At 36.8% G+C, this 16,622-nt stretch overlaps 1 protein-coding gene across 1 annotated transcript; it reads left to right on the top strand.

Moving 5' to 3' along the window:
- Positions 1-997: 997 nt before the first annotated feature.
- On the top strand, positions 998-10,697 carry Hs2st (Heparan sulfate 2-O-sulfotransferase). Its single transcript, XM_034968535.2, has 5 exons — positions 998-1,262; positions 2,535-2,838; positions 4,143-4,281; positions 5,225-5,322; positions 6,166-10,697. Exons 1-5 carry the CDS (start codon positions 1,151-1,153, stop codon positions 6,533-6,535), a joined length of 1,023 nt encoding a protein of 340 aa, XP_034824426.1. The 5' UTR covers positions 998-1,150; the 3' UTR covers positions 6,536-10,697.
- Positions 10,698-16,622: the final 5,925 nt, after the last annotated feature.

Genomic DNA, 16,622 nt, shown 5'->3' with positions numbered 1-16,622 from the left:
TTATATTTTATATTACGAAAGTTGCCGTGTCTATAGTTATACGAACAGAGTTGCGGCGACATCGTGCGTATACAAGATTCAAGCAATTAATATTTGAAATCTTATTAATTAAGTATACTTATTTACTACATATTTATGATTACAATAATTTATTGTTTTTTTAGGACGTTCATCTTCTTATTAAATGTAACATTCGTCGAATGCTACGGTCGAATGCAAAAACTAAACGTAGCTATCGAGTGTTAAATGTCAATGTCATTATATTAGTGAGGTACTATATTTTTATCGATATTATATGTCTATAAAATAATATTATTAAAATATTATACATAATTTTATTATATATAAATTATTTTTCTACAGAAATCGTCTGAAAAGAGGCTTAATTTTTGAATTCATTATTAAAATATCTATACTATACATGAAAAGTAACATTCGAAATCTGTCTAGAACTAATAACTTTCTCATGATTTGACTATGCTCACTACAGAGTACTGGAATATCCGTAGGCCTCCTACAGTCCAAAAAGGCTCTCTTGCCACTTAAATGACATTGACAGGAGGGCGCTGTTGGAGAACATAGGCTTAAACAATTCAAATAAGAACAAAGGGGACACTTGACGGCAGTTCTGATTTTCGCCACGCGCCAAGATAGCCTTGTCGCACTGTAATATCTTTTTGAAGTTTGTGGTACCTATTGACAAAATGTTGAAATTCGTCAAATTAATGTCAATAATTTTAGATTGACGTCAGCCGAAATAAAAATATACTGGTTGCTCGAAACTTCAGTCTAGTGCTCACTTCACTAAAATGACAGCCACGCGCATTAGCAATTTGCAGGACTTATAATAATATTATTGCTTTACACTCAACAGCTTCAGAGCTTTCGATATTTTTGCCTATTACTTGCATCACTATAAGAGTCGTGTGTGAATTTGACGTTGACAAATGTCAGTGACAATTGACATATTATGTTTTTATGGTGATCGACTTTGTGATTTCATTAGAAAATAATATTTTCTAGTGTGCTGTGTGGGTGTCCCAAGTAGTGGGATTGTTTATTATAATGTGCTCGTATTTAAATTATCTCAGTACCAATATAAGTGTAGCGTAGGGCTGCGTTTCCGTTTGTAACGTGTATAAAGTGTAACATGTTGAACGTGCACAGACTATGGGTTTTATCCAGCCTCTGTGTGATTGTGACCGTTGTTCTATATTTCCAGTCAGAAATAGCACGTATGGAGGACAGTTACCGCAAATTGGGTTGGTATTTGACGTGAAAACATCGCTATAATGTCGTAAGAGAAATCGCTGGCTATTAGATATATATTTTTCTTCATAGACTCATAGTGCACATATTAGCGCAGTCACATAGATTCTTGCCCATTCTTTGTGAAAGATGCTTAGAAAATGCTGCAGATTATTTAATTAATATGATACCGTACTAAAGCCAATCCAAATCTATACTTTTTCTTCTAAGACTCATGTATTTTAACCATATTGAAGTGTAGTTTATGTCTAGCTCCAGTAACCAAAATCTCTGTTCCAATATTCATCAAGATCAGTTAAGCAGAACTTCTTAAAAGACTCAAAAAAAAACATGCATTTGCATATTTTGTAAAGTAGAATTTTTATTTTCTCATATTTCTAAGACATTATTTCCAAGGAAAAAATTGCAGTCTTTCTCTATTTCATCACAATTGGTTCAACAGCCTAGTTGTAAAAAGGTAACAAACAGACTGGACACTTTCTTTTTGTAGCATTACTAGCTGACCCGCCCCGGCTTCGCTCGGGTGGAATTTAGAAAATAGAGGTGGGGGTTGAATTTCCGAAAATCCTGGAACACGTATTCATTTGTGACCGAAAACCCAAATACCAATTTTCATGCAAATAACTTGAAAAATTACGTACTTTCGTACAAACTTTCATCCCCTATCTAACCCACTTAGGGGTAAAATTTCGAAAAATCCTTTCTTAGTAAATACCTACTCTTTACAAAGAACACACCCTCAAAATTTCATGTTTCTAAGACCAGCGGTTTAGGCTGTGCGTTGATATATATATGTCAGTCAGTCAGGACTTTGAATTTTATATATACAGATTATTATCAAATAGATGATCCCACAACTTCATCCACATGAGTTTAGGTTCTTAAAAATCCTGTGGGAACTCTTTGCATTTCCAGAATAAAAAGTTGCCTATGTCAATTTCCGGGACTCAAGTTACCTCTGTACCAAATTTCATACAAATGAGTTAAATGGATGGGCCTTTAAAGATCGCATAGGGACCCTTTTTTTTTCCAGGATAAAAAGTAACGTATGTCTGTCCCCGGCATGTAAGCTGACTCTGTACCAAATTTCATCAAAATCGGTTTAGCTGTTGCTGTTGCTGGCTGTGAAAAGCTAGCAGACAGACATACTTTCGCATTTATAATATCAGTATGGATGGTAAGCAATTTTAGCTACTTAAATAGTGTAAATAATGCTTATGAATTTTCAAAGGTTTGTAATTAAATTGTTTATTTTTTTGTTTTAGAGTTGAGAGTAGCGCAGTCACACTCAAGCTCCCGGCAATTCTTCACAAAAGACCTACAGAAAGATGACGATGACCTAGTAGTTATTTACAACAGAGTACCCAAGACTGGGTCAACAAGTTTTGTAGGTGTCGCCTACGATTTGTGCAAGAAGAATCACTTTAAGGTTCTCCATATCAACATAACTGCGAACATGCATGTGATGTCCCTAAATAATCAGTACAAGTTTGCTCAAAACGTGACCAGATGGCAGGAGGTGAAGCCAGCACTGTACCATGGCCATATGGCATTCCTTAATTTCGATAGGTAAGTCTATAAATACACTCAAGTGGTAGTTTTTATTGCGTTGGCTGGTTTAGTTTTGTGTGTTTATTTTTAACTAGATTATGCCCGCGACTTCGTCCGCGTGAATTTAGGTTTTTGAAATCCCGTGGGAACTCTTTAATTTTCCGGGATAGAAAGTAGCCTATATCCTTCCCCGGGATACAAACTATCTCTGTACCAAATTTCGTCAAGATTTAGTACTTTCAAAGGCCCGTATTACAATGCAGCTCTTTCAATGAGAAATGACACTATGACATCGCTTATGACATGATTATGACAGTCGCTTCTGTAAACACTAAACCAGAACGAAGTCTGAGCACATAGTCTTTTCTGTCATAGTCCTAGAATGTTTTTATTAAATGTTAAAAGAGTGGAGTGAAGAACGCTTTGTGAGTAGTTTTACGCTCAATGAGCGTTTTCGGTCTTTGAGTGTAACATCTAAATATATAAAAGAAAAAGGTGACTGACTGACTGACGGACTGATCTATCAACACACAGCTCAAACTACTGGCCGGATTGAGCTGAAATTTGGCATGCAGATAGCTATTATGATGTAGGCATCCGCTAAGAAAGGATTTTTGAAAATTCAACCCCTAAGAGGAATTTGTATAGTCCACGCGGATGAAGTCGCGGTCATAATCTAGTCAGTACCCTTATTATAAATGTGAAAGTGTGTTTGTTTGTTGGTTTGTTGGTTTATTGGTTTGTTGGTTTGTCCTTCAATCAGGTCGCAACGGTGCCACGGATTGACGTGATTTTTTGCATGCATAAATATAATAAAGACCTGGAGAGTGACCATAGGCTAATTTTTATCCCGGAAAATCAAAGAGTTCCCACGGGATTTTAAAAACCTAAATCCACGCGAACGAAGTCGCGGGCATCAGCTAGTATATAATAATTGCAATACAGTTTCTTAATAAAAACACAGAAGTTACAAGAGTACTATAAGGAATGCAGAATGTTAAGCAATACCATAAATGTATGTGACTTACATAACATATTAATTTGTTTTAATCATACTGACACAGTTGTTTATAAATACATTGTATGAGAAAAATGTGATGTCATACAATATACAATTTACCTATTTACCTTTATTTGATTTATTTAAGGGTGGTAACTAGCCACGGCCGTAGCCTCCCTAGAAAACCAGACCAGACTAGAAATTTAGAAATTATAAAGTTCCAAATCCCTGCCAGGCATCGAGCCTGAGACCTCCCACTAATAAGACCACAGCGCTTACAACTGCACCAGGAAGGTCGTCATAAAGCATGTTTTTTTTACAGATTAGGTACTACATCGAAGCCTATTTTCATTAACCTCATAAGGAAACCTTTAGATAGACTTGTATCGTACTATTACTTTTTACGACACGGCGATAACTTTCGACCGCACCTTGTGAGAAAGAAACATGGCGACAAAATGGTAAGTTTTTGAATACCTATTATCTAGTTACAGTCAGTAACTTTTAAGAAAACTGGTCAAGTGCGATACAGACTTGCGCACCGAGGGTTCCGTGCTCGGGTATGTTTTTACTAATTTACGTCATTTCAATTTTTTTTATTGATGTAACCACAAATTCACGATTTTCGGATTTTTTCTTTATTTGTGCTAAAAGAGCTACCTACCTGCTAAATTTCAAGATTCTAGGTCAATTAGAAGTACCCTGTACGTTTTCTTGACAGACACGACAGATGGATAGACAGACAGACAGACAGACAGACAGACCACGAAGTGATCCTATAAGGGTTCCTTTTTTCAATTTGAGGTACGGAACCCTAAAAAAGCATTGAAATACTTTTGAGTTTCACATTCAGTACCTACATAGTCAAGGCCTAATTTAAATTAGTAAAATTTAAATTAGGTATATAAAAGGATTTCCTAGTTTTATCAAATGTTTTTAATGTGTTTTTGAAACATCAAAAACACATTAAAAACATCTGTTAAATCGATTGCAATAAATAATGTGTATGTAAAAGTATAATATGTATATTTGCACAGATTGTATCATAATTTATAATGTATCCGAATCCCACTTCTGATCTTTAATTTTGTGTTGTGTGTATTATTTAGTTTACCTATATTATCAACCTATTTGTAATCTGTTGACAAGTTACTTAGCGATGTGGTTAATTGTCAAAAAATAATATATTTTTTTTTCCTAAGTGAACTATAATTGCCAAGTATCTTATTGACAGACTAGATGATGCCCGCGACTACACTTTCCCATTTATTATATTAGTATGGTTTACAGATAGATTGATTGGTGTGCCTAAGAACTTTTTGACCTGGTTCCTCCTTCACCTTTCTAAGCTTCCAGCGCTTCGTCTATAAATTAAAAAAAACCTGTCTTTTCTTTGGTTTGCAGACATTTGACGAGTGTGTGGAGCAGTCTCAGCCGGACTGTGACCCAGACAACATGTGGTTGCAGGTGCCATTCTTCTGCGGCCATGCTGCAGAGTGCTGGTAAGACTCGATTGAGCTTCAAAGGAGACAGTCCACTTTGGGTGTACACTTGTACCCTCTAACGTGAAAAGCGAAATTTACAGAGAGTTCATTAAAAATAAAACAAATTCAGGAAATCACAATAAATAACTTGCTAAATTAAAAATGTAATTTAAATTTTTTCGGTACTGGTAGAAAAGGCAGTAAACATGACAAGTAACGTGCTATTGATTGACAGCTAACGTAAAAAACATGAATCCGCCCGCCATTACAGCTTAGTTATGTTGCGTCACGTGGACAGAATCTAAATATATAAAAGGAAGTGATGAACATCGATATCGGTCTCGGTCGTTGAGCCCGACAAAACGTCATATGGGTATGAGTGACAGAGACAACGCTCTACAAACCTTAAATGTCATTCTAAAGGCCGATGTGCTTCACTTTCGGCCGCGTACTGTACATTATTTTCGGCGTACGTACTGTAATATCATTCATCTAAATATATAAAAGGAAAAGGTGACTGACTGACTGATCTATCTATAATAATATATAATCTATAAATATATAAATAAATAAATATTATATATTATATTATTATATTATCAACGCACAGCTCAAACTACTGGACGGAACGGGCTGAAATTCGGCATGCAAATAGCTATTATGACGTAGGCGTCCGCTAAGAAAGGATTTTTGAAAATTCAACCCGTAAGGAAGTGAAATAGGGGTTTGAAATTTGTGTAGTCCACGCGGACGAAGTTGCGGGCATAAGCTAGTTTACACTAACAATGGACAGCACCATTTAAATGCAGGAAAGACACTAGTACAGAAGAAACAATTAATTAATTAATGCCTTAATTTCAGGAAACCCGGCAGCCTCTGGGCGTTACAACAAGCAAAACACAACCTCGTAAACAACTACCTTCTAGTGGGAGTCACTGAAGAAATGCTAGACTTCATCTCTGTGCTAGAGCAAGTTTTACCCCGTTTCTTCAAAGGAGCTACCGAGCACTACCTGAGCAGCAATAAGTCCCATCTAAGACAAACCAGCTCGAAAATAAACCCCTCACAACGAACCATAGAGACCATACAACAGTCAAATGTATGGAAAATGGAGAATGAATTATACGAGTTTGCATTAGAACATTTTAAGTTTGTCAAAAGAAAAATTTTGCTTAGAGAAGCGAGTAGTGTGGCCCAAGTGTATTTCTATGAGAAGATACGACCGAAATGAGATCTTATTTACTAGGTAATATAGTTTAATTTACTTTGGTTGAATAGAAATTTCTTTTCGTATTGAAAACTTATAAAAATGCAACTCACTTATGAATATTCAAGTATTATGTATACTATATATATAGTTTTATTTTTTGACGTTTTTGTATTCAATGGACATACTTCTGCCTTTCACATATGGTATCTATTATAAGTCCCGCAAATTGCTATTGCGCTGAACCATGTCTCATTAACATCGTAATGACATCATTTTGACGTCAGCCGAAATAAAAATTTACCATCAGCTCGAAACTTCGTCTGACGTCACTAAAATGGCGGCAATTTACGGTACTTATTATACTATATAGTGTGTAAATTTTAAGATCTCACTCTCTCACGCCATTTTAGCTCTATGTCATATCAAAAGTACGGTTAACCTTTAAATTAACGACTAAAATTTGACATGACAGTTGACACATAGAGCTAAAATGTCGAGTGAGATCTCAAAATGTATGCATTATATCCATATCAATGTTAGGGCCAGTAACAGACTACTAAAAATGCCGCAAATGCTTTTCAGTAGCCATTCAAAAAATGACTCTATTTAATTTGAATAGAGTTGTTATTTGTATACAAATTTTTACAATTATTAATACTCAATTCGAATTGAAAGTCGACAAAAACATGTCTGCAGCATTTGCAGTTCTATTTTCAATGGCCTAAACAGTCAATTTGCTCTGTGTTTTTATGCGTAATGTTTGAAAATCTTCACAGACTCCGATAGATGGCGTTAGTAGTACAATAAAACGCACTAAAGAGGTGCGCGAAATATTATTCTGATACTGAAATTGCGAATGTGTCGAGCTGAAATTTCTATTTGACCAAAACATAGTATATTGTATAGTAACTGTATGTAGTATTTGTATGTGGTAGCGAAACATTCCATTTATTTTATAAGTTACACATAATAGTGATTATCTTTATGTTATTTATTTATATAAGGTGTTACTGAGTTGTGTAGGTTTACTATATAAACCTAGGGCCATGGCTTTATTCGAACAGCGATCATTGACGTCGATTCAGTTGCATCAATCATTATTACAATCTCAATTGTTGTGGTTGGCTCGATTTTTGTTGCAACAATGCATTGTAGCCAATAGTGGGCGAGCGTCAACCAATTGTTGGTGATTGCGATCGTGACATTGTAGCTGACATTCTACCGCAATCGAGCAGCTGATGTTTTTCTCTAAACTTAATTTTGATATCAGTCAGGGGCTAACTTGTAATGGAATAAAAAAGTACGGCTTACCCTTAGATTAAGGACTAAAATCGTACTTTTGACATAATAGATGACATATCTAAGATCAAAAATAACAAGTCAGTTCTCATATAGAGGGTTAAATAAAAAATATCAGAAAGCTCTCGGCACGTAATTGTTATCGTTAAAACTAACCACTTTTGTTTTACGACTTTTCATATTTACACAACAACACAATTTATTTCATACCAAAAATTGAATAAATTGAATAAATTATGTCATTTATTGTCAAGTTTCATTACACTGTGAATCCAAATACACGAGACTTGAGACCAAGAGCGTCCTGTAACGTGTGTGTGAGAGAGAGAGAGAGAGAGCGAAGCGTGTGGTTCGCGCGGCGTTGCCAATGTTACAGAGTAGTTACAAGGAGAGTATCTATGTAAAATATTGAATAGTATTTGATATTTCACAAAATATCGAGTTAAAAAAGTGGTATAACAAAAGTTGTTAGTTTTAGTGATAAAAATTAAGTGCCGAGAGCTTTCTGATATTTTTTATTTAACTATCACTAGTCATAGTGTGACCATTGCAAATAGCAACGATCTCTGATTGGCTGACACTTTTCTGGTATTGGCTAAAATGGTCAACAAAAATATGCCTTCCCACAAAAAAGCAAAGATCGACGTCAAAGCCGTGGCCCTGGGGAAATCTCTTATGAAAAGACCAAACAAGTGTTTTGTCATTGTGAATTAATTATATTTGCGGTTAAATTATTAAAAGACATCTTATTATGGGTCGTATATAATACTAGCTTATGCTCACGACTTCGTCCGCGTAGACTATACAAATTTCAAATCCCTATTCCACCCCTTAGGGTTGAATTTTCAAAAATCCTTTCCTAGCGGACGCCTACGTCATAATAGATATATTCATGCCAAATTTCAGCCCGATCCGTCCAGTAGCTGTGCGTTGAAAGATCAGTCAGTCAGTTAGTCACCTTGCCTTTTATGTGTTTAGATTACCGGGAAATAATATGCCGGGCATCTGTAATCTCTTGCATTATGAAATCGAATAACAGTTTGAAATTTATGTAATCCACGCGGATGAAGTCGCGAGCATTAGCTAGTTACAGCTAACTAATATTATAAATGCGAAAGTGTGTCTGTCTGTCTGTCTGTCTGCTAGCTTTTCACGGCATAACCGTTCAACCGATTTTGATGAAATTTGGTACAGGGTTAGCTTATATCCCGGGGAAGGACATAGGCTACTTTTTATACCGGAAAATTGAAGAGTTCCCACGGGTTTTCAAAAACGTAAATCCACGCGGATGAAGTCGCGGGCATTAGGTAGTTGATTATAATTAGTTTCAGACGTATATCCTTGTATTTCCGACCCATAGTTTTAAAATATACCTTAGTATTGGCCTATTTATTTCTATGCTGAATTCGTCTATGTTTTAATAGTAGTAGTTAAAAGTTTAATATTAGAGCTATGTCGTTACACGTATTAGCGCTAGTTCGGTTGTACAAAACCTCTTAAAGTCTAAACTAAGACCAACTGCCGTACTCAGAGTCGCTAATCGTTACTTAAGATTGAGTAAAAACGTCTCAACTAAACTCTGTCTCGTTTTAACTAAACTTAAGTAACGATTAAGCGACTCTGGGTACGGCAGTAAATCTCTCAACCAATCGGATTATCGACGTGACAAAATTACACAGATCACTACCTATAGACGCCTAATAGCCGGACACCCCCGATCGCCAACCTTAGGCACTTGCTTAGCATAAAATTTGGCCCACGCCCGTTCGGTACCCTCATTCCGCACATTGTCTTGATTACGTAGATAGAGTAATAAAGGTAGATGCAGGAACGTTTGCTTTCTCATTCGCACTAAAAAGAGAGCACAGATAAAGTTACTAATGTGATAAACAGAGACGCAGCTAACCTATTTTTTGTCCCTTATCGTGTAACTGGTTTTTTCATGAATACATACAAGAAGTTGCAAAACAAACTTTGAGAATTCATGGCGTAATTGTATTTCTCATGAGTTATTTACTTGTTTTCACATAAAAAAACGTTTAATACAATTAATATTGTTGATCGGTTAATACAAATATTGACTACTAAACAATGGTAATAATTGTCGTGTTATTCATCGTTACGTCGTGCTATCGCTATCTCATACGCGGTTACACAGTACTTAAATCTACCTATTATTCTATCTACGCTTGATTACGTGACTTTTGAGTACACCAATCACCACAAAGCATTTTCCCCTGTCCCCCGCCAATATTTTACAATTTTGTACCTACGTATAAGACCTACCTACCTGCCAAATTTCATGATTCTAAGTCAACGGGAAGTACTCTGTAGGTTTCTTGACAGACCGACAGACAGACAACAAAGTGATCCTATAATGGTTCCGTTTTTCCTTTTGAGGTACGGAACCCTAAAAATGGATAACGGTGCTCAGTAGTTGATCGATGATGAGTTGAAATGATGTTTAGAGACTGTGTACAACCGAATTAGCACAATTTTATTAGTAAATTGCTTGTGTTCACTGATTTGTATATTGTTTGGACGCATTTATTAGATCGATAGGGCACGATGTTCTTCCATGTTTTTAATATTTTTACGTTTGTGTATCTGTACATAATTTTTATACATATTTGTATATTGCGTAAATATTATTGTTTTCTTTCTTGTTATAATTTATATGTAATCAGGCAGGCAGGATCAACACTAGGTGATTTGATTGATAGACCCAGCCCCGAAAATTCAAATTTTAGTTTTTCGAAAATAATAGATAATCATACAACGAAGGCTTATGGTAATGAGCTTTGCGCGCATAACATTTATGCATCTACATGTTTTTACATAAACCTTTGGTTAAAAATACTCATTTACTTCATATTTGTGCAAAACTGGGGAAATTCAGAAAATTATCTTTCAGGAAAAAATATGAAGTAAATGAGTATTTTTGACCAAAGTTTTATGTAAAAACATGTAGATGCACAAATGTTATGCCCGCAAAACTCATTACCATAAGCCTTCGTTGTATGATTAGTCTACTATTTTCGAAAAACTAACTAAAATTTGAATTTTCGCGGCTGGGTCTATCAAATCACCTTAAAGAAAATCCGAATGACAAGCTTGAGAGATGAGCAACACGAATCGCATCATCTTAAGAGCCATTACGCACGATCGACTAGTCGCCCGGCGACTAGTCGACTGTGCGTAATGGCTCTTATATAGAGATCTATAGACTGCACTTTGACTTTGCTCAGACTTAAGATTGAGTTAAAACGAGACAGATTTATGTGAGAGACATACATCTGTCTCGTTTTAACCCTGTCTTAAGTCTAAGCAAAGTCAGAGTGCGCTCTATAGATCTCAGCCCTAGAGCAGTAAACCTAACGCGCTTTTCATACAAACGTGTAGTACCCGAGTTGAGAAGGCAATCGGGGTGGGGACGCCCCGCATACACGCACAGCCCCCGCGCTAACCCGGTGCGGGCGAGCGCGGTGACGTGCGGGTGTGCGCGGCGTCCCTCTGGATACCCCGATTGCCATCTCGACCTGTCGCGGACTATTTTGGTTATCATTCGAATATTAACCAATCAAAATTCAGTGAAATTTTGTGGACACGTTCTCTAACAAATATCTTCAGCTCTAAATTTTTGTACCGACTGCCTATTATAATGGCCTATTATAAAGCCTTATACACACACAACGCGCGACGAATATAAACGGCAGGTCGCCACATAGAATGTGCGCGTACGATTTAAGATGATATAAAAAACCGGCCAAGTGCGAGTCAGGCTCGCGCGACGAGGGTTCCGTACTACAGTCGTATTTTTTCGACATTTTGCACGATAATTCAAAAACTATGATGCATAAAAATAAATAAAAATCTGTTTTAGAATGCACATGTGAAGCTCTTTCATATGATACCCCACTTGATATAGTTATCTGAATTCGAAAATTGAAAATACCAATTTTTAGTTTATGACCACAATTTAATTTTATTTGTGTGATGTAACCAAAAATTCACGGTTTTCAGATTTTTCCCCTAATGTCTGCTATAAGACCTACCTACCTGCCAAATTTCATGATTCTAGGTCAACGGGAAGTACCCTGTAGGTTTCTTGACAGACCGACAGACAACAAAGTGACCCTATAAGGGTTCCGTTTTTCCTTTTGAGGTACGGAACCCTAAAAATGCATGAAGCACGTTTTTCACATTTTTTTTTTACTTTGAAAAATCATACACTGCCGTACATGTAAACGCCTTCAATACAGTGCCCTCTTAAAATAATACTAGAAGAATTTTTTTTTATTCTAAGTAAGCTTTAAAAAGAAATTGCTTTCGAATCGTCAAGCTGGTTTGGAAGACCCTTCCTACCGAGAAAAACCTGCGAGAAACTCGGCGGTTGCTCTTCTTTCCGTCGCGCTTTGTGTGTGTTAGAATTTCAGTTAAACTCAGTTAAACTTGTTGTTATAAAAATTGTTCTGATATTTTTATTTGTTACTAACACCTAGTGAATTGATACAATGTACTTATCTAACCCAATTGTAATGGATGGAGACATACTTAGAACTCGCCTCCTATAATGTACAGTACCCGGCATGAAATATTGCACATCGAACTATAGAAAGAGATAACGGTTTCGCAGAGCGTTGTCTCTCGTGTGTACGAGTGACAGAGACAACGCTCTACAAAGCCGAAATCTCATTCTAAAGGTCGATGTACATTATTTTCTGCCGCGTACTGTAACTCAGCTTAGAGAAAAAAGTTAGGTCCGAGTCTTAAAAAATGATTTATTAAACGCAGGGTGTACTCATTAGAACGCTAGCACTATTATTATACTACCTAAACTAAAAACTAAAAAAAAAGGTGATTTCCACGACAGACAAACTAGGAACAGTAATAAACTTGCAACTCCTACGCTACGCCTCGCGAAATTAGGAAAGTTATTTGTGGGAATGAGTGTAACATTTTATAATAAAATCCCACAAACAATTTTAGACTTGCCTTTACACAAGTTTAAAAAATCTATTAAAAGTATGCTCTTAAAAAAGCATATTATACAGTGGAAGACTATGTAAATGATAAGAAAGCTTGGATTTGACTCGCTCCAGCAATGCACGGGGCTGCAATTGCTTGTACAGAACGGTATAATAATATTGTAAATTGATCACTTGAAAAGAGCAACCGCCGAGTTTCTTGCTGGTTCTTCTCGGTAGGAACGGCATTCCGAACCAGTGGTAAATTAAACTAGTTAACGATTCAAAAGCACTTGTAATAAGTCTACTTGAATTAAAATGTATTATATTCTATTCTAGAACACAATCCAATACCAATAACCATTTGCCTTATGGCCTTATACTTGTAGTTTTAGTGATTTAATATTTTTCGAATCCGCAATGTACAGCGTGTAAAACTCGGGGTCAATGCCCCACCTACGGTACCCATCTATGCACCGTTCGTTGACCTCTAGTGTCAGTCAGATGTTTTATTTGCCACACATTGCAAACATTTAAAAAATACAGGATTAAAAAAAAACGCGTTTTTTGTGATCCTTGGGGTCCCTTGGGTCCGTGGGACCTTATCAGTACTACCACCTGTCTTCGTTCTAGCTAGCGTTCTAATTGCACCCTATGTATGCCCCTATGTACTTAGTTATTTATTAAGATATCTATATTATGAAGAAAATATATCTGAATCTCAGCAAGCACCAGTTGTAATGCAAAACAATAAATTAAAAACTTTTTATTTACAATGGATTTTGAATTTATTAGTTACCTACCCCCTACCCAGTATCACCAGTACTACCCACATTTTATTTAAAATCCGAATCAAGGATCCGTTTGCGAAATATTAAGCTTTAAAATGCAAACTTTTATAAGAGCCAAGTGTAGCAATACCGGCCAAGTGCGAGTCAGACTCGCGCACCGAGGGTTCCGTACTCAGGTATTTTTTTCGACATTTTGCACGATAAAACTAAATTGGTTTTGTCCGTCCTTTTCTTATTACATTGATAAGAAAAGAGGCAAATACTCTAAAATTTAATTGCCCCTAGAATTAGCACCATTATCAGCTCGGTACGATGGTACGGAAACTTTCGTGTGCGAATCCGACTAACACTTGACTACTTTTTACGTAATTTGTACCTAATAATATCACAGTCCAATATAGAGATAGATAATATTGATTCACTAAATGTGTTGCTCATCGTAAATCTCGAGAACCGCTGAACCGATTTCGCTAATTCTTTTTTTATAGTATTTCTTGAAGTACGAGGATGGTTCTTACGGAGAGAAAAAATTAATTCAACCTCCCCCTCAATTTTCTAAACTCCACCCGAGCGAAGGCGGGGCGTGTCAGCTAGTAGAAGATATTAATTTAGGTAATAAATAATGCCCATCAGGGCGATAAGTCTAACGTTAGTTACCTAGTATTAGTAGTAGACCTATTTATTTGAAACCAATAATTATTATCCGGAATAATTATTGTTTAAATACCAGTACTTTATTACTTTTCTACGAATCGGTTTGTCACAGTCCGTAATTATACCTACCGCTTCATATACCTTATGTACTCGTACTTAGGTAATGTGATATGAGGTCATATACTTAGTTCTCAGAATTCCAAAGTTCTTTAAACATTTCAATTATTATAATGGTCATCGCTGATCTACGTTGCCGCACCGTTAAGTTTTCTGTGCTGAAACGTCAAATGGTGCATAAGTAGCAAACAGTAGGTAGGAATGCCTCTCATGTGTCAAGGTGTTTTATGTCTACGTCTCTGAGTAAGATATTGAAAAGCTAAGCTCACATGATATTAGGCTTTATGTAGGTACTTATATGTTGTTCTATGAATTGTACTAAACTAGTACCTATAGTACGCGAAATGGCAATTGGGAAGGGAACGCACTGTACACCCGCACGTTATGTGATGTTTTGTCGGTCTCAACGATAGAGACAACGCTCTACGAAACCGCTATTTCTTTCTAATGGCCGCGATGTACAATATTTCCTGCCGGCTGCTGTAATTATGACTGTGTCTCTTACGCTACGCTACTGGTTCCGAAAACAGATTCTATGGAGAAGAACTGACAAGAGACTCGGCAATTACTCTTTCCAATCCATAAAAAGTTACAACCTGTCGGATATATCTGTGAACCTGGCTTAGTGATGTCATGCTTGCGTTGGCAACGGTACTGGTAGAACTTAGTGTTTATATACTCTATGGGTACTGGATAGGCGAAAATGGGCTAGCTGCGGGGAAGCGCATTCCAACGAGGTGCACAGATATTTCCGACGGGCTGTACAATATTATCAATGTAACAATTCACTTCACCATCTTATGGGCAACTGAAATATCAGCCAGTTGCTTCCACATACAATTCCAATAGGCACTGTGGGACTGGATATATTAAGCGCCATGGGCGCGTGGATGGAACGATGTGAAGACAAGAAGTATGGCGCTCTGAGGGATGAAATACTACAATGTCCTGTCCATGCGTTCGGGGCGCTTGATGTACTTATTAAGTCCGTATAGTGCGGGCGATGCGACGTAGGTAAGTCAGTGGCAACCTTACGTGGCCTGAATTAATAATACTGGCCATGAGTAAGCCACTTATCGACAAGTGGAAGACGCTGAAAGATTTAGTAGATGTGTGACCCTAATTGTTATATAGCTTAACTATAAAGCAAACATCCTATAGGCAGTTAACTACTAGGTATCAACCTGCTTAGTTTCATGCATTTTTCTTATGAGACCACTGAATTCAGAGTCTAGAGGTGGTAAAGGAGAAAACGAACTGAACTGAAGGCGCGCTTCGAAAACAGTATGGAGAACTTTCAGGCATGGAGGTTTCCTCACGATGTTTTCCTTCACCGTTAAAGCAAGTGATATTTAATTAATTAAACGCACATAACTCCGTCTAGAGGAGCGTGCCCGGGATCGAACCCCCGACCTCCGATTAGAAGGCGGACGTCCTGACTAGGCTATCACAGCTTCGTATACCTAGAGGTACTTGGAAGAATTAATTTTCCAGTTTTGTTTTACAATTGGTACCTATAGGTACCTATGTACAATAGTTATATAGATACCCTCTACCTAACTGTCTAAGGCTGAGATCTATAGAGCACACTTTGACTTTACTCAGACTTAAGATTGAGTTAAAACGAGACAGATTTATACGAGAGATATAGCTCTGTCGCGTTTTAACTCTGTCTTAAGTCTAAGCAAAGTCAGAGTGCGCTCTATAGATCTCACCCTGTGTATGTTTATAAATGTCAATCTAGAAAGTTACGGATAGTGTTTTCATGGCACATAGTACTGAACAAATTACAATAATATTGGTAAACCAAGCAAATGTTAACAAAAATCTATAGGATTTTCACAATACAGCGGTTACGCACTCATCCGATCCGAGTCCGTGAAAATACGGATGTAAAAAACTCGGACCGAACTCAGATATTGCTTACGCACTAATACAATCTCTGATCCAAATCTAAAGCTAATCAGTGGACATCTTTGACATATCTATATCATATTATGTCCGATTTGAATCCGAGGCACATCTGAGATAGACGAAGAGAACTCGGATGACGGAAGGAAGTGCAGTACGTAATCGCTCTAAGTACCTACTTGCGTACCTACTTAGTTGTTACTAAACAAGTTGTGGACTCCTAAACCACATTAGAGTTTATTTTCTTGCAAGAAAGGACCATGCATTTTCCCTGTAAATGTACACGCATTCATTCAGGGAGGCGTAGAATTAATTATTCATTGCATCCTCCGTCCCCTTCAAACGTCCTAACAAGGATGCGTGTGAAAA

This window comes from Maniola hyperantus, chromosome 1 (assembly GCF_902806685.2).
Source record: "Maniola hyperantus chromosome 1, iAphHyp1.2, whole genome shotgun sequence".
In the NCBI taxonomy this organism is placed as follows: Eukaryota; Metazoa; Arthropoda; class Insecta; order Lepidoptera; family Nymphalidae; genus Maniola; species Maniola hyperantus.
The sequence above is the reverse complement of the archived record's forward strand: the minus strand, read 5'-3'. Positions and strand labels throughout refer to the sequence as shown.

Coding starts and splice junctions, on each gene's coding strand:
- Hs2st (XM_034968535.2), top strand. CDS start 1,151: ATGTTGAACGTGCACAGACTATGGGTTTTATCCAGCCTCTGTGTGATT. Junction 1,263..2,534: donor GGACAGTTACCGCAAATTGG/GTTGGTATTTGA, acceptor TTTTTGTTTTAG/AGTTGAGAGTAGCGCAGTCA. Junction 5,323..6,165: donor GGCCATGCTGCAGAGTGCTG/GTAAGACTCGAT, acceptor CCTTAATTTCAG/GAAACCCGGCAGCCTCTGGG.